The sequence below is a fragment of the Oryctolagus cuniculus genome, chromosome 1 (genome assembly GCF_964237555.1).
Source record: "Oryctolagus cuniculus chromosome 1, mOryCun1.1, whole genome shotgun sequence".
Classification (NCBI taxonomy): Eukaryota; Metazoa; Chordata; class Mammalia; order Lagomorpha; family Leporidae; genus Oryctolagus; species Oryctolagus cuniculus.
The window spans coordinates 61,872,113-61,894,085 of record NC_091432.1 but is presented as its reverse complement, the minus strand read 5'-3'; the positions used below and the strand labels follow the sequence as shown (position 1 = coordinate 61,894,085).

The 21,973-nt window shown below is 39.8% G+C and overlaps 2 protein-coding genes across 2 annotated transcripts; one reads left to right on the top strand and one right to left on the bottom strand.

Annotated features, from left to right (window-relative positions):
* Positions 1–6,515: 6,515 nt before the first annotated feature.
* On the bottom strand, positions 6,516–7,460 carry OLR94 (olfactory receptor Olr94). Its single transcript, NM_001171446.1, is given in 1 exon segment — positions 6,516–7,460. A coding segment is annotated over 1 exon segment (945 nt).
* Positions 7,461–20,168: 12,708 nt separating this feature from the next.
* LOC100350621 (olfactory receptor 51G1-like) lies at positions 20,169–21,149 on the top strand. Its single transcript, XM_002708556.3, has one exon. It carries the CDS (start codon positions 20,169–20,171, stop codon positions 21,147–21,149), a length of 981 nt encoding a protein of 326 aa, XP_002708602.3.
* Positions 21,150–21,973: the final 824 nt, after the last annotated feature.

The following is a 21,973-nucleotide window of genomic DNA, read 5'->3' as shown; positions in this document are numbered from 1 at the left end:
TTAACTTAGAGGATAAAGATGCTTCTATAGCTCCCAATGTTTATGTAGGCCTTAGCAGTGGGTAATGTGTTTTCATATATCTTATTATAACTATTATTGAGCAGGAACTGAAGGAATTAGCACCATGCTCAGTTTAAAAAAGGCACTCAACAATTAATGAATATGTATATGATAAAGAATCAAATCTATCATTGAATAAAATATAATGTTTGGAAAGTATTGTTTTTAAGTTTTATAGCTATAAAAAGCTTCCTTATAAGTCAATTTTTAGGTATTAGAAGTCACAGAATAATGGAAAATTTTATGCGTGAAGTAAAATATTAATTGACAAATTAAGATCATTATTAATTGAATAAGAGAAATAAAAAAGAAACAGAAGGAATGGTAATAAGAGCAAGAAAGGGGCTCTAGAGAAAGATTATTGTGCACTACAAGGTTTGGGAGAAAGATTCACAAAGACTCTTGAGAGTAGAAAGAAGCTGAACTTGTAAGTATATATGAAACAAGGAGCAAACGTTGAGAATTTTTTGTTAGAGAAAGTGGTGAAATGCAAACATCCTGAAGATAATGATTGTTGTTTACTTTTATTTAATAAATATAAATTTCCAAAGTACATCTTTTGGATTATAGTGGCTTTTTCTCCCCATAACATCCGTCCCACCAGCAACCATTCCATCTCCCAATCCTTCTTCCAACCCATTCTATATCAAGATTCGTTTTCCATTATCTTTATATACAGAAGATCAATTTGTATATACTAAATAAAGATTCCAACATTTTGCACCCACACAGACACACAAAGTATAAAGTACTGTTTGTAAACTCTCTCTTTCTTTATTTCTTGTGCATGCATGTGCATGCAAACATACACACACACACAAACACACACACAGACTGATTTTCATCCGTCATTCACTCTGGGCTCTAGGGGAAGAGAAATACCGCCGAGGATGAGCAACACTCATGTGTCCTGTGAGCTTATCAAAGTCTTCATTGAGCCATGTCACACTCAAAATACTCAAAATTGTTTTCACTGCTGCTGCCAGCCTGGATCAAGCTGTTACCATGTTGTCTCAGTTAATTTTATAGCATCCTAAAATGTCCACTGCATTAATCCATTTGCATTTTTTTTATTTATCAGGTAGAGTTATAGACAGTGAGAGAGAGACAGAGAGAAAGGTCTTCCTTCCATTGGTTCACTCCCCTAATGGCCGCTAAGGCCGGCGCTATGCTGATCCGAAGCCAGGAGCCAGGTGCTTCTTCCTGGTCTCCCATGCGAGTGCAGGGACCCAAGCACTTGCGCCATCCTCCACTGCCTTCCCGGGCCAGAGCAGAGAGCTGGACTGGAAGAGGAGCAACTGGGACTAGAACTCGGTGCCCATCTGGGATGCAGGCGCCACAGGTGGAGGATTAACCAAGTGAGCCATGACGCTGGCCCCCATTTGTCTTCTAAGCCGTTTATTTCATTGCAATCATGAAAATATTTTGTAGACTACCACTTATTTTATTGTATATTAAGCATGATTGTTTGATATTGTCAACCTAAATGTAACAGAAAAAGGGGGGAGCATTTGGTGTAGCAGGAAAGCCACCACTTAGGAAGCCCACACACATATCAGAGTGCCTGGATTTGAGTCCTGGCTCTGCTCTCTGTTGTACTCTCCTGCAAATTTACACCCTGCAGGGCAGTGATGAGGGCTCAAGTAGTTAGGTCCCTGCCACACCTATGGGAAATCAGGATTGAGTTCCTGACTCTTGGCTTTGTCCTGATCAACTCCGGTTGTTACAGAAGTTTGACATTTGGGGAGTGAGACAGAGGATGGGAGGTAGCTAGAACTCTCTCTGTCTCTCCCCTGCAGATAAAAAAAAAAAAAAAAAAAAAAAAACACCAAAAACTAAATAAGTGAAAATTAAATTGTGTGTGTGTGTGTGATAGTGAGAGAGAGAAAAAGAGCGACAGAGAGAGAGACAGGAATAAGCAGGAAGTATTGCAGTGTAGACTATGAATGGTGTTTATACATTGAACATAGTCCAAGAGTTTGAAGCAAGCAAGGGTACGTTTTTAAAGGCAAAGTGGGAATGATTACTCAAGTTATTTTGAAACAATAACCCTTGGTGATAAGAATCAGTAACAAGGGTAGAATCAGTCAGAATTAAACAGGTACCTGTGGAGCAAAGCTCCTTGCTTTCCTTTGAAATAGGTTTCTTAGATGTATTGCCCACTTTTTAATTGGGGTATTTGGGCTTTATGCTATTGAGTTGCTTTGCTTTCTTATATATTCTGGTTATTAACCCCTGTCAGATGTGTAATTTACTATAAACTTCCAATCCAGTACTGCTTATATTCTACAACATAGGTTTTGGTATGCTGTGTTCGTATTTTCATTTATTTCCAGAGTATTAAAAATTCCCTTCTCATCTTCTTCTTTGCTCTGTTGGTTAATCAAAATTACATTACTTCATTTTCATAAATTTTTAGTCTCCAATGTTTTTCTTTTTATTGATTTCTCTATTTCTTTATGGTCAGCATTTATACTTGGCATTTCAATTTTTAAAAATGTGTTAGACTTTTTTTCTAATCTATCACTTGATTTATCCTGGAAAACATTTTGTGTATTTTTGAGAAGATGGAATGTTCCATAGATGTCCTTTAAGTCCAATTAGTTTGGAACATAGTTTAACTCTGCTGTTTCTTTGTTATTTTGTACCTGGATAATCTGCCTATTGATAAATGCAGTTTTTTTCCTTACTGTTACGGTACCAAAGTCTATCTCTTATTTTAGGTCTATTTAATTTTTGTTTATATGTTTTGGGTGCATATATATTTACACTTCTTGTTTCATCTTGTTGAATTGACCTGTGTATCATTATATAATGGCCTCCCTTGTCTTTTTTTTACTATTTTTGTTTTAAAGTCTGTTTTCTATGATAGAAACACAAAAAGCCTCCTTACACTTGGATCAATTTGCACAAATTTTCTTATTAAATCCTTTGATTTTTCAGTTGTGGGCCCTTAGACAAAATCGGTTTATTTTGATCACCATATGGTTGGGATATGTTGTTGTTCTTAATTCCTTCAATTACTTTATGTCTTTTAATTATAGAATTTATTTCATTACAATTAAAGTAATTAAAGACAAGTAAGATCTTACAAGTCCTTGAAAATCATTTCTATAGTTCTAACCTTGAAGAGCTTGATTATGTCTTGGGGAATATTAGGTTGAGTTTAACCAGATTGAAGACTTTTGATGTTAATGTACATGGAAAATTCTACCTTTCTCTAGGTTTGTGAAATTTTTTCATTGTCCCTTTGAATTAAATTTCCCTTTTCTACAATCTTAAATACATAGCGAATGCCAGTAACTCACAGTTGCTGTATTAATGTTGTCGAAAAGTTCCTGTAAGCTTTGTTCATCCCTCTTCATTCTTTTTTTTTTCATTTTCTTATTCCAAATACGTATTTTCAAATAGGCTATATTCAGCTTACTAATTACATATTCCTGCTTGAACTCTTCTGTTATTGGTACATTCTATTGGTGTTTTCTATTTTCTACTTTCTCCTAGTATATGTTGGGCTTATGAAAAAAGCTTTTTTTGTTTTAACATTTTAGCAATTATTTAAATAGCTCTATTACATTTCTCTGGGAATTGAACCATTTCCCTGTATTTTCTTGAAGTTTTGTTGAGTTTACTTAAAGCAGCTGTTTTGAAGTCCCTGAGAGTTTGCAGATACCAATTGTTATCTTGTTCATTAAACGAGTTCTTGCTTCCTTTAATGCTTTTGATGTATTTAGCCTATTACGTTATGTGTGTATTGAAGGTATTGAAGTGTTATGTTTAAGTATTCATAATGTGGCTTTCTCTGTGACTATTCTTTCAGAAATTCTATGCAGTCCAATTTTCTACGAGCTGTGGGCACTTTTGTTATTTTAACACCAGGTAACACCCCATTACCAGGTTTCATGAGTCCACTGTTGGTGGCTTGTCACTGCTTCAACACTAGAGGGAGCTAGTGACTCAGCTATGCTCTGAAACTGCTCCTATTATGTTGTACAGAATAAGTTGGGGGGAGGGTGTCTAAAAAGGTGATTCAGCTCTGCAATCCTCCACCTTTGAGACAAGATAGAGCAAATCAACCTGTCCAGAGTCATCAGTTGACCTGTAGTTTAGGCCCTAAGATTCTGCCCTGCTCTGGGCAATCCTCTGCAAGATTCTGGCTTGGGGACGGAATCTGTTAGGACCTGTATAGCATTAGATTTCAATATCCACAACCGAGTTTCTAGACAGAGTCCTTTGCTCACTTTCCTGCCCTATTTCTGAATGAGGTCTCATTTCTCACTGCCTACCTTAGGTTAGGGTAGGGTAATCAAGACAATTCTTTTTTTAAGATATGTATTTATTTGAAGAGCAGAGTTACACAGAGAGAGGGAGAGACAGAGAAAGATCTTCCATTCCCTGGTTCACTTCCCAAATGGCCACCAATTGCCAAGGATGGGCCAAACCAGTCAGGAGCCATAACCAGGACTCAAACTGGCACCCATATGGGATGCCAGCATTGCAGATGGATGCTTTGCCTGCTACATCATAGCACTGGCCCCTCAAGACAGTTCTTTGGCCACAATGGCAGACATTAAGTTGGCTTGCACATGAGTCATAGAGCTACAAGTACTTGCATAGTCTGGGGACCCCAGGTCTGTCTGAAATGAATAGGTATAGCGGCTCCATCTGAGAGCACTGAACTTGGGACTTTGGATTCTATGGTGCTGAGGCTTATTGTGATTGGCCTGGAACTGAACTCCAAGGCAAAATATTGTTTTCACTTTCTTACTCTACCCCCACCCCCAGGGACTAGTGTCATGCTTTTCACTGCAATAGGTTGGGAAGAGGGTAGTAGAGGCAGTCCCTTAGCTGACTGGTGAAGGAGGGTCCAAGGTACTTGCCTGTGGGTGTGGGGCCTTGTCTGGCACCAGATTTCACTACGACAGGTCTATGACTTGCTTTCAACTCTAAGATCTATACTGAATTCCTCCTTTTCCACCCAACTGAGAGGAGTCTCTTTCCATACATAGCAGCTTAAAGTTGGTGGAGGGAAGATGCCTCCCTTCCTGCCTTCTTCAGTGTGTCTTGTCTTATTATTATACTCAAACCAAGCACTGTATTCTCTGAATCCGGCTTTCTTAGCTCTTGTGTAGGTGAGTTGGTATACAATATCTATAAGAATTGATGTTTCTGAGGGAGACAATTACTGGAGGGTCTTGTTTAGCTGGCATCTTGCTGTTTTACCTGGTTTCTCCTTTCTGAATAAGACATTCCTGGGTTTTAGGTGTCATGTACTGCATGAGTCCTTCTTAACAAATGCCACATGATTTTACATCTTTTACCTGCAAAGGAAAGTGTTTATTGCATCCATATTTTTATTGTAAAATTATTTTTCCATGCTATCTTTCACATTGTCTAAATTTTCATAGAAATTGGTTATATATTTAAAATTTTTAAAGAGGCAATATAGATTGTGCTCAAGAATCCCACTGGCTTTTTTTTTTTTTTTTTGACAGGCAGAATGGACAGTGAGAGAGAGAGACAGAGAGAAAGGTCTTCCTTTTGCCATTGGTTCACCCTCCAATGGCCACCGCGGCCAGCACGCTGCGGCTGGTACACCGCGCTGATCCAATGGCAGGAGCCAGGTACTTATCCTGGTCTCCTATGGGGTGCAGGGCCCAAGCACTTGGGCCATCCTCCACTGCACTCCCGGGCCACAGCAGAGAGCTGGTTTGGAAGAGGGGCAACCGGGACAGAATCCGGCGCCCCAACTGGGACTAGAACCTGGTGTGCTGGCGCTGCAAGGTGGAGGATTAGCCTAGTGAGTCGCAGCGCTGGCCCCCACTGGCTCTTGAAACATGCTGCTCATCTTTGAATACACATTTGAAGTAGGTGAAAAGAAATAAACAAACATTTCAAAGGAAAATGAATTCAAAATCACCACTTCCTGTCTGAATTGATTTTTTTCAAGATGTCTCTCCTTAACTCAGTCTCAGAGAATAAGTTTTACAGGTTTTAAAAGCTTTTCAATACATATTTTGATTCCATTGTAGTTAATTTATCATTATATTGGAATGATAAACTCTGAAAATAACAAAATTATTCATCAGCATTATTTAAGATGAAATCCAGAATGGTGAGCTGTAGATAATTTGATCATTTAAGATTCTATTTTCATAAATTTTGATTATGAATTATGAAGATTTGCCAGTTAACATAGAAAACAGAACACCTACAAAATAAGCCTATTTTGTACAATCCTGAATCCCTACATTTTCTATGTGCAATATTTGAAGAATTAAGTAGCAATGATGAGGTTTTGTTTTCCTTAGGAAACTTGGTAGAGTATCTAACTTAAGTGATTTTTTTCTTGGCATATTTGCCTTATTAAAAAATATTTCCACTGTTATGTGATCTTCTTTTCTGTTGTTAATGTTTTGTGGTGATTTCATAAATCATGTAACTTGTTGATTATTTTAGGATTTGTGAGAAGTCAAAACTTGTAGAAATCGCTCTCTGATTCTCTTGGTTCTTATGCCATAGATCATTGGGTTCACCATGGGTGGAACAAGGAGATAGATGTTAGCCACGAAGATGTGAATATGAGGAGCCACACCATGTCCAAATCTGTGAGTCAGGAAGGAGAAAAAGGCAGGAGTATAGGCCACTAGGATCAAGCACACGTGAGACCCACAAGTGCCCAAGGTCTTGAGCCGAGCAGCCTTGGATGGAAGATGGAAGACAGTGTAAAGGATGACAACATAGGAGCATATGATTAATATGAAATCCAAACCACCTGTCAGGAAGGCAGCAGTTAGGCTGTATATTCTGCAGATCCTCGTCTCTGCACAAACAAGCTTGATGAGAGCCATGAATTCACAGTAAGTGTGAGGGATGATATTACTTCTGCAGTACGGAAGCCACCGAAGCATGAAAGGCTGAGGGCTGAAAAGCAAAGCCCCACGTAACACAATGGCTAGCCCCACGCTCTTGATGACTCTGTGTGTCAAAACAGTGGAATGTCTCAGAGGCTTGCAGATCGCCACGTAGCGGTCAAAGGCCATGGCCAAGATAAACCCTGAGGCCATGCTGCACAGTGAATGGATGAGAAATACTTGTACAAGGCAGGCTTCAAAATGGATATTCCTGTTACGAGACAGAAAAATACTGAGGATTTTAGGTGTCGCAGTAGTAGATATGATCAGGTCAGCCACAGAGAGCATACAGAGGAAGAAGTACATGGGCTCATGCAGTTTGGAATCCATTCTGATAATAAAGAGAATAGAGAAATTTCCTAGGAGGGCACTCAAGTACACGAGACAGAAAGGTATTGATAACCAGATGTGCATATCTTCCATACCTGGAATGCCAACGAGGATAAAGGTACTGGGGTAGAAATTGGTATTATTTGGCAGTGACATGATAAACACTGAGGCTGTGTTCAGCTGTGTAGTGGTGTAGATGCTTTCATGGTTGTCTGTCCACTGGCACCTTCACTTCCTTGCATAATAAAAAATGTAACTTTTTTATTGTAGAGACAAATAGTAGATAGAACTGAACCTCTATAATCAGATTTTTAACAATGTAATAGGAGAGAAAATTGTACAAATTGATGATTAAGTTCTCATGCGATTATTGCAGTGAAAATTACATGAACAAGCACCGCATATAATGCAACAGAAGGAGAACTTATTCCACTTGTAAGGGTCAAAGGATTCATGGGTAAGATGCTTAATCTTGGGTCTGAAGGATTCTGGACCTTTAAAATAAAGAGAAAAATATAAATTAAGAAATATCACAACCAGAAGATATCAAAGGCACCACTGAGAATATCAAAGAATTGCTTTGTAATTCTAGGCAGGTTGAGGTTAGAGTAGTTGTTTTTAAATCTACTTTTTAAAATTTTCATAAGTATTAAATAAAACTATGTATGTATATGTATGTATAATATAATGTGCAGCATTTTGTTCATTTGAATGGAATTAACATGTATCGATATGTGATTTTAATTCTGCATGGTCTAGAGTAATTTTCCAAGGAAATGAGAGCAATGAAAGTAATATCAAAAGTTTCTAACCAAAAAAAAAAAAAAAATTCTCAGCAACTTTCTCCTTGAACTTATCATAAAATCAGGAGTTACTATTTATTTATATCAGAAAGCTATTTTTGTACCAGGTGATAAGCATTCCCTCTCATTTGATACCCTTTACTCCTATAAAAAGCTCTTCTTTTCCCCACCCTTTCTATCCAATACAAAGTTTGCATATCAGTGCTCTGCAGATTCCAGTAGACAGTTCAGAATTTAACAATATATAACTAAGTTATGTCATTCAGTTATGGAGTTGTCAGCTACTGAGCATGGATGAATTTTATTTGTTTAGCAACACAGAAAATATGTTAATATCCCAAATTATTTGACAATGAAGTGGGAAATAGGCTCAATATCTACAGTACACTTTTTTTTTTTAAAATAATGGCTTTACTGCAGCAAATAAATAGAACTTTAGATGCTAAATATTAGTAGGGAAAGTATAGGTCAAGCACATCTATGATTATGCAATAAATTTGCTCTTCAGGACAGCACTCTCATTAATGAGTATAGGAAGTTCAAGGAAACAAAACCAAACAAGGAAGACATGTGACATAGTTTCAGTCCTGAATTCTATAGTAAATATATAGGCTACCTTGTTTTTCTATGTTAAAAATAGAAAGAAAAATAAAGAGGCTAGTGCTATAGCTGTACCTGCGGCACTGGCATTCCATATGGACAATGGTTCAAGTACCTGCTACCCCACTTTCAATCCTGCTCCCAGCTAATGGCCTGGAAAAGCAGTGGAAGATGGATGGTCCAAGTCTTTGGGCCCCTGAAACCACTTTGGAGACCTGGAAGAAGCTCCTGGTTTCTGGCTTCAGGTCGACCTTCGTGGCCATCTGGGAGGTGAACCAGTGGATGGAAGCCATCTCTTCTCTCTGTGCCTCTCCTTCTCTCTGTGTGTAACCCTACCTCTCAAATAAATAAATAATTAATAGAAAAGGAGAAAACTTTTAATTAGGAACTTTCAAAGGAATATAACAATAATTTTTTTGAGAAAAAGGAGAAAAGAAAAAATGAAGAAAAGAAAAAAAAAACATGGAATTCAGTACAATATAGAAATGAGCATGCACTGGAAAAGATTGAGCCTGACAAAATTCTACCACGTTGTAGAAAAACTGCAAAGATAAATTAAATATATTTAGAAAAACAAAGCCACAAGCAATGTAGTTACTTGTGAAAGTAAACTTACTTTCCATGTCAGAGAATTGCTGTCCTATATACTAGGCCCCTAAACTCTTCTGCGAAGAGGACGTTCATAAAGAAATTTCCTTTCCATATTCATTAACCCTTAGGCTTACCCAGTTTTAGTCTTCACTTTCTTCTGAAGATTTAGTGACTTAGTTCTGAATTAGAAATTCAGATGGTAGGGGCAGGCATTGGACCTGGTAGTGAACATGCTGATTAGGGGGTTAAACTTGCTCAAGATCCTGATGCCAACTTCCTGCTAATGTGGACCCTACAAAAACAGTGGTGATGGCTCCAGTCATTGGATCCCTGCCCGTCTTTCGGGAGACCTGGACTGAGGATTGAATTCCTGATTCCTAACTCTGTCTTTGGCTTTGGCCCAGTCCCAGCTGAGTCCTGGATGTTTGGAAAGTGAAACAATGGAGGAGAAGTCTCTCTCTCTCTCTCTCTCTCTCTCTCTCTCTCTCTTTCTCTGTCTCTCTCTACCTCTCAAATAAATATATTTTTTATTTGACAGGTAGAGTTATAGACAGTGAGAGAGAGAGAGACAAAGAAAAAGGTCTTCCTTCCTTTGGTTCATTCCCCAAATGGCCGCTACGGCCAGCACTGCGCTGATCCGTAGCTAGGAGCCAGGTGCTTCTTCCTGGTCTCCCATGCAGGTGCAGGGGCCATGCACTTGGGCCATCCTCCACTGCCCTCCTGGGCCAGAGCAAAGAGCTGGACTGGAACAGGAGCAACCGGGACTAAAATCTGGCACCCATATGGGATGCCGGTGCCGCAGGTAGAGGATTAACCAAGTGAACCATGGCGCTGGCCCAATAAATATTTTTTTTTTTTTTTAAATCACACAGATACCAAATAAGAAACTATTTATCCTATACATTTTAATTTTTAAAAGAGGAAAGAAAACCAGATGGTGATAGAATCTTTTGCAATAGGATATAGAGTGAATCAGTCAGGTACCCTGCACTGGATTTGGAAAATATCATTTAGTCTATTTCCCTGGAAATCACATGAACACAGTGCTTGCTTGGAATCCTTTCCCCTCTTCTGTTGCTACTACAGAAACTGACTCTTACTGCAGTAGAACAAAACACCAATCTCACCTCAGTAACAATGGTATGTACCTCAGAGAAGAAAAGTACAGAGAGCATTCTTTAGGGTGCAGAATTAGAAATGAAATAACTCACCCAGTCATTCTCCCTCTCCTTCCTGGGAATTCTTTCTTTATCACAGCCTAGAATTCTTTGCTTTCAGCTCCTTGATGACTTCCTTAAATAACCGGGCTAATACTCTAGGTTTTTGTGCATTCCAAAGACATGCATGCTTTGCTCCAGGGTGTTTCTGAAAGCGGATTTGAGAGCTTTTACTTTTAGCTCTCCTGTTTTCCTGCCATTACTTTTCCTTAGAAAAACTCAAGTGGATGAGCTGCCTTTCGTACAGACATGATCAGATGTGAAAGTGCAAACTGTTGCAGGGAAAGAAAATTCTATAAAAGAGCTAATGTCTCAAGAAATAAGACAGTTGATTAAGACCCTGAGTTGACAGCAATAAGGAAAATACGATGAATATGAATAAAATTCCTTTTAGAGGATAATTATCACTCTAGTAATTTTCTCACCCTCTACTATTCCATAACATTCATTTTCCTCCTCCGATGTTACTCATTTTCTGATTCCTTTGGTCCTGGTGATGTGTCCCAGAACTCCTTTCTTGACTGTGATGATGAAGGGAGATACTGAGATTGATGTGTTCTATTTGACTATGCCTGCCTTTGTGTCCCTGGAAGCCCCAGCTCTGTCTTTACTAAAACACACACTGCCTCCTCAGCTAACATCAACCATATTAGCAGTTTTAAATCTGGTCTCCCAAGGGCCAAGAAAGTGATCCAGGTGTGCATGGACTCCCTGTGGAGCCTGACATATGCCAGAGAGACTTGAGCAAGAGACAGAACCAAGTTTTGAAAGTTAGCTACAGGCCAACTTTTTTTTTTTTCCTCAAAAATTCAAGAGGAGGGGGAAGAAAACAGATAATGTATCACCTGATTCTGTCTCACTATGAACCATTTTCATTGGGAACATACTAGCTAGTCAAAAGTAATTCATTTGGGCCAGCGCTGTGGCATAGCGGGTAAAAAGCCTCCGCCTGCAGTGCCAGCATCCCATATGGGTCCCAGTTCGAGTCCCAGCTGTTCTGCTTCTGATCCAACTCTCTGCTCTGACCTGGGAAAGTGGTAGAAGATGGCCTAAGTCCTTGGGCCCCTGCATCTGCATGGGAAACCCAGAGGAAGATGCTGGCTCCTGGCTTCAGATTGATCCTAGCTCCAGCTATTGTGGCCATCTGGGGAGTGAACCAGCAGATGGAAGATCTCTCTCTCTCTGCCTCTGCCTCTCTGTAACTCTGCCTTTCAAATAAATAAATAAATCTTTTTTTAAAAAAAAGTCTAGTTCTTTCACAAGTGTGCCTCTTATACTAAATTATTTTTAATTTATGATTCTATTGGCTTCTTCTAATAATTTTTTACTTGACAGAATATACATAATTCATATATTCCATGAGACAATGTAAAGTAATAAATATCATTGCCCTAATGCCATAACTTTCATAAATTCAATCTCAAAGCTATCTGTCATTTAAAAACATTTTTTTTTAGGATTCTAAGATGGCTGAACAGGGAACTGAAGTGCTGCTTCTGACCAGGGGAAAATAGCAAAAGAAAAGTGGAGAAAGTGTGTTCCCAGCAGAGAGTTGGGGAGAAGCTTGCAGTGGCAACTCCGCAGAAGGAAGAGGGGTGCTGTGGAGCAGCGTGGAGGGTGTGGAAGCACAGCAGCCAATGGGGACACCATCCCCAGGATCCCATAACTGGGGTCGGAGGTCACTCCAGCATCTGAGATTGGGGTAAGCAGACTGCGCAGCCAGTGCCACTGGGGATATTGTCAGAGAGAATTGAGGATTACACACACATTGAGTCCGGCCTGGGGCCCCAGTGGGTGGCAGGGTACCCACATAATCTGGTGAAGGAAAGGCACATTTCTTTCTCCTCGTTCCCCCACAGTGGGACCCAGCAATCGGTGGAGAGAAGGCAACATTTTGACACCAGTCGAGACTGTGAGCAGCTCTGGTGTGCGCATTTGACCAGGGGATTTTTACCAGAGGGAAAAATCTGTGTTCACCACTGACTTTAAGTCTGGCTGGGATGGTTGACAGTGAGTTAGGCATCCACGTAGGGCTGTGAGGTGCCCCCAGCCTCTCAGCATATTCTAGGCTCTATGGGGTTCAAACTGCCAAAATGGAGCATCCACAAGCAGCTGGTCCTGGGAACATCTCTGTTCTTTCTGCGTATGGAGGAAACTTGTACAACTGAGTGGATCCTCTGCACCCCGTAACCATGGGAGCCTTGCACATTGTGGCTGTAGGAATTCTGTGACTGCATGATAGGGCCTGGGGTGTTGCTGGGTCTCTGGGTAATTCCTGTGCCTGGCAACAGAGGCTCATAGCTCCCTGATGGCCTGAAGTGGCTCATGGCAGAGGGTTCTATGCATACACTGAGGACTTCACAGATCCTTTGTGTGGTTCACATGCTAGCACTGATGGCGATTGTACCCACTGTAAACCCAGTCATTGATCTCCTTGAAAGAAAGGAGGTAAGGCTGTGATCATGCCAACAACCATTATCATATCCTCTCCCCTTTAACACAAAAACTGTTAGAACAGACAAAGAAGGGCATTTTATAATGATTAAGATCCAACGCAACAGGAAGATGTGACTATAATATATGCATATGCACCCAATGCCAGGGAGACATAGACTTCAATACAACAATAATAGGGGACTTTAACACCCTGCTTTCAGTAATGGATCCACTACATAGAATATCAACAAGGAACATCATAGCTAATTACACTATGAAGCAAATAGGCCTAACTGATATCTACAGAACATTTCATCCCACAGTTGAAGACTACACATTCTTGTCATCAGTGCATGGAACTTTCTCTAGGCTAGACCACATGCTAGGCCATAATGCAAGTCTGACCGAATTCAAAGAGACTGAAATATTTCCTTATTTCTAGGGAGGAAACAATTGTATCATAATAGTCTGCATATGGAGGAAAGTCATACAACTGAGTGGATCCTCTGCACCCCGTAACTATGGGAGCCTTCTTCCAAAAAGGGTGAGAGTAGTTTAAGTCCCATAATGTACAAGCTATATTAAATGACTGTTTTCGATCTGTGTGTATTGTGTAAGCCCAATGTCCATCAGATGAAAACTGAAAAAAGAGAATGTGGTCTATTCATACAATGGGATGCTGTTTAACACTAAAAAGTAGTGAGGTACTGATTCAGACTACACTACAGATAAACCTAGAAGACATCAAGTTAATGTTTTAAAGAGAAGCCAGGCCCTGCAGGCCACTTATTTTATGATTCTACTTATAAAAAAAATGTTAGCATATCCAAAATCATAGTGACAAAAGTAGTGCTTGCCTAAGGCTGAACAGTAGGTGGTAGAAGGAAAGAGAGGCTAGGACAAGGGTTCACTGGTGGGCATGATGAAAATGTTCAAAAATTAAGTTACCTAAATGGTAATCTATGGAAGTGAAATCGACGTTTTGAGATCCAATGACTTCGAACATCCCTTATCTCAATTGTTCAAGAATAGTTTTTTTTTTTTAATACTATTTGTTGTACTCTTTACTTAATAGATGGTTATTCTTACGTGTATAAAGTTAATTGAAAATAGATCTTAGTAAAAATAATAATGGGAATAAGAGAAGGAGGAGCAAGAATGGCAGGAGTGCAGGCAGGAGGGTGGGCAGGTTGGGAAGAATCACTGTGTTCCTAAATCTGTATAAATGCAGTGCCTGGAGTTTGTATATCTTAAAAGATTTCTAGGTAAAAAAATAAAAGAAAAATTACAGTGCATTATGCTTTGAAACTGCTAATAAAAACATTAGATCTGATGAAATTTATTTTCAAATAAAAAATGAAAAACTGAAAAAAATTAAATTTTAATGATGCTTAAACAACTCTATAAACATACTAAATACCCTTGATTTATGCACTTTAAATGGTGAGCTTTTGGTACACAAATAACAAAATACATTCTCTCTAAATAAAAAAATAAAGAAAGAAATATTTATTTATATATTTATTTGAAATCACAGTTACAGAGAGGGAGAAAGAGAGAGGGAGAGACACGGAGAGAAATCTTCCATTCTCTGATTCACACCCCAAGTGGCTACAGCCAAAGCCTTTGGCTTTAGGCCAAAGCCAGGATCTAGGAGCTTCACTCAGTTCTCCCACGTGGGTGGTAGGAGCCTGAAAAGTTGGACCATCTTCCACTACTTTTCCCAGGCCATTGGCAGAGAGCTGAATCAGAAGTGGAACAGATGACTTGAACAATGCCTGTATGGCTTGCTGGCATCACAGGCTGCAGCTTTACCTATTATGCCACAACACCAGTCCCCTGATTCTGTCCCTTAATTTCATTGCCAATGTTTGGGGAGTAAATCAGCAAGTGAAAGTTCTTTCTGTGTCTATTAGTGTCTCTCTGTCTCCAAATACATTGTGTTTTCCATGGGTTTTTGAACACACCAATTATACATATATATTACATATATATTTGTATATAATATAAAGTATACTTAGGTACTTCCTAGATTAAGTGGTTTTTTTTTTTTTTTTTTTTTTTTTTTTTTTTTTTTTTTCAGACAGAGTGGACAGTGAGAGAGAGACAGAGAGAAAGGTCTTCCTTAAGTTGGTTCACCCTTCAATGGGCCGGCGCACTGCAGCTGGTGCACTGCACTGATCTGAAACCAGGAACCAGGTGCTTCTCCTGGTCTCCCATGGGGTGCAGGGCCCAAGGACTTGGGCCATCCTCCACTGCACTCCCAGGCCACAGCAGAGAGCTGGCCTGGAAGAGGGGCAACCAGGACAGAATCCGGCCCCGACTGGGACTAGAACCTGGTGTGCCAGCGCCACAAGGTGGAGGATTAGCCTAGTGAGCCACGGCACCAGCCCCTAGATTAAGTTTTCATTCGCAGGTGGGCAGGTATATAGTAAGGGAGCAGAGAATTGAGAGCTGGAGAAGGTTGGGAAGCAGTCCAACATCTATTGGGCCCTTAATGGGGGAGGACAACTAAATAATAATCACAGTGAAGTCCACAGAGCTTAGCTACAGAACTCTTGAAAGGTCCTGTTCATGGAGGGGCCACTGGAGTAGGGACAATGCCCAGGTCTTTCAGTGGGCTTTGACAGGCTGTATGGAGCCTGGGCCTCCAAGGGGCTTCCCCTCCACCCATGAATTGTATGCCTCCTTCCACAGCCTGGGAATGTGGACTGCACTTTCAAAGGGCAATGGGGTGCAGTAGAAAATACGTGGGAGTTCTCACATCTATGGGCTCCAGAGGGAGATCCTGGCATCATCAACTGCTAGCTACTGTCATAGACAAAAGATAGAGCATCCACTTGGGCTTACCCCTAATGGTAGAGCTAGAAACTTGCCAAGGGACTCCAATTCAATCCCATCAAGGTGGCATGTACCAATGCCATCTTAGTAGTCAAAGTGATCAGTTTAAGTTCATAACTGATCATAATGATAGGATTAAGTGTCAAAGAGATCACATAAACAAGACAAGTGTCTGAAAATACTGATAGAATAAAAAAGGCAGAGAACGATCCAACATGGGAAGTTTAGATCCAACATGGGATACACAGCAAACTCATAGAATGGCAGATGTCCTAAGTTCCCCTCAGGAACATTATGAATCATGTACTACCATGATAATTCTCTGAAGCCTTTTTCCATTTTTTTTGATTCATTCTAAGTATCATATTACTTAAGTCCCTACTCAAACCACAGCATACACAGCTCCAACTCTGTGCTGGGAGGATGCAAAACAGAAAAATATCTGCAACGAATCTAGCAGAGCATTCATTTTATTGTTAGATTTGGTGTCTGGAAAAGGATCACTCTGATTCTAAGATGGTGCTTTCTGTAAAGAAAATATAAGGAATTGAGAAACCTGGTGGCCTCGTATGGTCAGTTGAAGCTATGCATGTATGCTAAAAGGTTGAATTTTACCAATTAAAATATGCAAGTATTAGACCTTAGTTCAAAATTCAAAAGTACATTTTTAAAAAGGTGGTGCCTTCTTGAGGTGTTCTCACAAGATGGAAGGAAGAAGCTCACCCTTTCAAACCCTTTCTGAAAGTCACTCATCCTGTCTGTAAGGGTGGAGTCTCTGTGGCCTTCCCACGTTCTCATTGTCCCACATGTTAATATTGTTGCATTGAGGGTGAAGTTTCAGCATGAAGTTTGGAGGGACAATGATGTTTGAACCACAGCACCATACACACCAAAACTGGGCCTCCCTTAGGGATTCTTCCTCCCTATGGAAATTACCCGTGTCTCAACCTGAGCATTTTGTAACCCTTAGGTTCCCATATTTCTATTTTTTTAAGTAGCGTTTGTGGCTCTGATCCCTTAGGCTTTCAGGGGTTCTATATAACCAAGAGAAATAAGAAGCTTCTTTTAGCATAGGTATATAAAGCAATAACTTTCTAGATCCCTTAGAAAACTGTCTCCATTTTGAGCACTTCTATCAGGAGTAAGAAAGTAAAGCTGTGAAAACTCATGAAGTGATAGGTAATGAATACCCTGTGATTTGATTGTCGTTTTTAGCCCTTGCTTAAACTCCTGCAGAATTGTTGTCTTTCTGATTTTTACTTATTGAATATTATGATTAGCAATGCATTAAGCTTGTGGTTATAGAGTGAATCGAATTATGTTTTTACAAAAATAAAAAAAAAAGAAAGGAAGGAGGGAGATTGATGGAGGTTAGGAGGGGAGTACGGTTGTCTTCTTAGAACTGTACATATGAAATACATGAATTACGTTCTCTTTATATCAATAAAAAATTTAAATTTAACAGAAAAAAGTAGCCAGCACCTCTGAATAAATCATGAAGAGAGGATAAGGGAAAAGCTAGAAGGTAACACAACAGTCATTTGCAAAGAAAAAGGTGATTCTGAGAAATCGGTTTAAGCAGTTAGAGGATTTGGATGAGGTGGAAACAGGTGAAGTGATGTGGTAATGAGGTGGGATATTATTGGCTGCTTTAGTGGACAGAGGGTGTTTGACAGAGTGCTGAGAAAGAAATATGGACTGTTGTACAAAGGGGAAGACTGGAAATATCTGTAGTTTGGTGAACAAAAGTGGCAAAGATCAGTTTTAGGATCAGAAATAGAAAAACTTTCAGGGATTAAAAACCAGATGATTAGAGCATGGGAACGCGAAGGTGGGGAAGAAACGGAGTAGTGGGATACCAGACTTCTTGTTTCCAGCCACAAGAAAGCAGGATCTTACAACTATAACTAAAGCATTCCTTTTGTTCTGGGGGCAACAGGAAAAATTAATACATTTTAAGAACAGTCACAGGAATGACTTATCTTTGTTTCTAAGTATTCAGTATCTGCTATATGGAAAATTGATTTGGGGAGAGTAGCACAAGAGTGGAAAGGATGATATAACTTAGCAGGCTAATAAAATATTGCAGGAAAGAAATCATGACAGAGGTAAACAGTAGAGAAAAATGAAATTAAGTGCTTTTGACATAGAAGAAAGATAACTTGTTTGTGGATTAGATAGAGAAAAATGGTTTGAATAGCTGAGGACAATGCCTAGTTTTTACAGTTGAACTTCAAAACCAGTATTGCATCTATCCAGATGGAACTGTTAAAGCAGTTACCAAGGATTCTGTCCTAGACAAGTGATGTTTGTTGTGCCTTTTAGAAACCATGGATGCCTAGCAGAATGCTGAATGTACTATGCTACAGATCTCTACAGAGGTTAAAGATGGAGACAGAAGTTATGAATACATGGACAGTTTTAAAAGCCACATTACTGGATACTATCTCTTAGGAAAATAAAAGCAGAAATAAGATCAATGGTTCCTGTGACAATATTTAGAAACCTATCGGAGAGGACTGAATAAAGAATTTTAAAAAAACCTTCTAATCAAATAAGAGGAACAAGCAAAGTGAAGCCTAAACTAAACACTCTCCCCACAATACACACACACACATACACACACACACAATTATTTTTGGAAAAGCGTTTTACATGAGATCATTAACGGAACCATATGAGGCTATGAGTCTTAGTAGGATGAATACAGGAGAGTTGGGGATGTGATGACCAGAGATCACTGATTTGCTTGATTAGAATCATTTCAGTTTCATCTGGGTTTTGTGTATGAATCTAAAACAAAAACAGATTAGGTAAAGTGAGGAAAAGACGATTACACACCCTCTTAGGGTCTCAGAGGCCTTTTTCATACAGTTTTAGATAATCTCAGTTGATGCATTTAGGGGGTATATATACATATAATAATTAAAATGCACAAGATTCAAACTGAGACTGGATTGGGGTATGCATTTCCATACATGATTTAGTTGAATTATCTCAACAATACTGTGAAATGGGGCTTAAAAAACTGAAACTTAAGAAGCAAAGGAGGAAGAACAAGAAAAGCAAAAGAATGGCACCACAATGATTTAATCAGAATGGGGCTCTAGGTAAAAGTTGGAGGTGGGGTGACTTTATTCTAATATACTGGGAATGCTGGAATTGTGATTGCTGACACTTTCCCTGCATCTGTCAGAGATGTCCCAGGCCGTATCAAAAGATGGTGTCTTTAGGAAATCAATTGTGAGTTCTAGTGGCAACAAAAGAAAGATTCAGGATTACCAAAGCTAATATGACTCACAAATCAATTATATCCATGAGACAAATGTTAACAATTCACTAAGAAAATATCTGGATGTGTTGCACAGTAGGTATACACAAATGAACTCCAGAAAGACACTATGAAAGAGAACCAAGCCCTGAATACCTGAATATATAATGTGGCAGGTACTACCTAATCTTGGGAACTTGTGAACCTCTGGTTCTGATTTGAGTAAGCTTTAGGAAAGATTTATCTACTTTAATTTGTGACCACACTCACTTCACATACTGAGTATATAAAATGTGAAGTTATATCTTCTGATGTTATTTTTTTTTTTTTTTGAAAGGCAGAGTGGACAGTGAGAGAGAGAGATAGAGAGAAAGGTCTTCCTTTGCCGTTGGTTCACCCTCCAATGGCCACCATGGCCTGCGCGCTACGGCTGGCGCACAGCGCTGATCGGATGGCAGGAGCCAGGTGCTTATCCTGGCCTCCCATGGGGTGCAGGGCACAAGAACTTGGGCCATCCTCCACTGTACTCCCGGGCCACAGCAGAGGGCTGACCTGGAAGAGGGGCAACCAGGACAGAATCCGGTGCCCCGACTGGGACTAGAACCCGGTGTGCTGGTGCCGCAAGGCAGAGGATTAGCCTAGTGAGCCGCGGCGCCAGCCTTCTGATGTTATTTTTAAATGATTCCATTAAATATCCTTGTCAGAATCTGAGTGCTTAATACAGGATATAACCTTATTTAACATCTACAAAACAAGAGGGCAAATAAATGATGAGTCTAAAAGTAATTAAAAGCAAATAGACATACCAAAAATTAGTAGAAAATATAGGAGCATATTTTATAAACTTAGGAGAGGGAAGAACATCCTATAAATGACTTGAAACATAGAACTTTTAGGATAGAAGATTGATGATTGTATAATAATTATAAACTCTTCTAAGAATGTTTTTATTAAATATTTGACAAGTTATTGTTCTCCAAACTATGTAACATCCCAATAGAGCAATAAGAATTAAGAAAAAAATAAAATAGAAGAAAATGAATTGCCATCTTCTTTGGTTTATGTTTTTCTTTTTTTTAGGAATCTACATTTTGATGATAAGAAAATGGTTATTTGGGAAAGCTTCAAAAGAGGTTCTAATTCCAGTATTGGACAATTTGCTTCATTCTACCTCATCGGCATTCCTGGCTATGAGAATGTTCATCACTTTATCTCCATTCCATTTTCTGTGCTCTACCTGATTGGAATAACTGGTAACTGCGCAATCCTGCACATCATCCACATTAACACGAGTCTCCATGAGCCCATGTACTACTTCCTGGCCATGCTCTCCCTCACGGACATGGGGATGTCCATCTCCACACTTCCCACAGTGCTGAAGATGTTCTGGTTCAATGCTAGAGAGATTGGGGTGAATGCGTGTGTGGCCCAGATGTATTTTATTCATACTTTTTCTCTGATGGAGTCAGCTGTGCTCCTAGCCATGGCCTTCGACAGATATGTTGCCATATGTGATCCCTTGAGATACTCCAGCAAACTTTCTCCACAACGCGTTGTCTATATCGGGATCTTCATGGTAATCAGATGCTCCTTTGTTCTCCCTGTTGTTCTTGCTCGTGTTCCTACATTTTCCTTCTGTCGGTCCCGTGTTCTCTCTCACTCTTTCTGTTTGCACCAAGATGTCATCCGCTTGGCCTGTGACGACATCTCTTTCAATATTTTGTATGGCTTGTTTGTTGTAGCCTTTTATTGGGGTATAGATTCTCTGGGAATCCTTTTATCATATGCTTTTATCCTACATTCTGTGTTAGGCATTGCATCCAAGGAAGGAAAGCTCAAAGCCCTCAATACATGTGCCTCCCATATTTGTGCTGTGCTCATTCTTTATGTGCCAATGATAGGACTATCTTTAGTGCATCGCTTTGCCAAGCACTCTTCCCCAATTATCCACATAACCATGGCCAATGTTTACCTGTTAGTCCCACCAGTACTCAATCCAATTATTTATAGCATCAAGACAAAGCAAATTCGTCAGGGTTTCCTAAGGATATTAGTACCTAAAAAGCTTGGGTTTCCTCACATTTAGAAATCATAAGAATTCCTTAGACTTTTATAATCACCTTCTTCATCCTGAAGATATCCTGGTTATAATTATTTTTTTTTAAAAAAGATTTAATTATTTTATTTGAAAGAGACAGAAGCAGAGAGAGAGAGAGAGAGAGAGAGAGAGAGAGACAAGTCTTCCATCTGCTGGTTCACTCCCCAAGTGGCCACAATGGATGGAGCTGCACCATTCTGAAGCCAGGAGCCAGGATTGTCTTCCAGGTCTCCCACTCAGGCGCAGGGGCCCCAGGACTTGGGCCATCTTCTACTGCTTCTCCAGGTCATATCAGAGAGCATGATGTGAAGTAGAGCAGCTGGGACAAGAACTGGAACCCATTTGGGATACTGGCACTACAGGCAGTGGCTTTACCCACTACACCACAGCGCTGGCCAATTTCTTTTTTTTAAGACTCATTTATTTATTTTAAAAGTCAGAGTTAGAGAGAGGGAGAGACAGAGAGAGATATCATCCATCTATTGGTTTACTCCCCAGATGGCCGCAGTAGCCAGCACCAAGCCAGACCAAAGCCAGGAGCCAGGAGCTTCTTTTGGGTTTCCCACAGAGGGGGGCCCAAACACTTGGGCTACCTCCCACAGCTTTTCACAGGCCATTAACAGGGAGCTGGATCAGAAGTGGAACAACCAAGACACAAAGTGGTTTCCATATGGGATGCTGGCATCACAGCAGAGGCTTTACTTGCTATACCACCATGTGAGCTTCCTGTTCAGAATTCCTTGATCATGTTTGGTGCATAATACTTCCATGACATTTCATCAATTCTACATTTTTTTCAAGGAAAATACTAT

What these genes read in the sequence shown, in the direction of transcription:
- LOC100350621 (XM_002708556.3), top strand. Translation starts at nt 20,169, where the DNA reads ATGGTTATTTGGGAAAGCTTCAAAAGAGGTTCTAATTCCAGTATTGGA.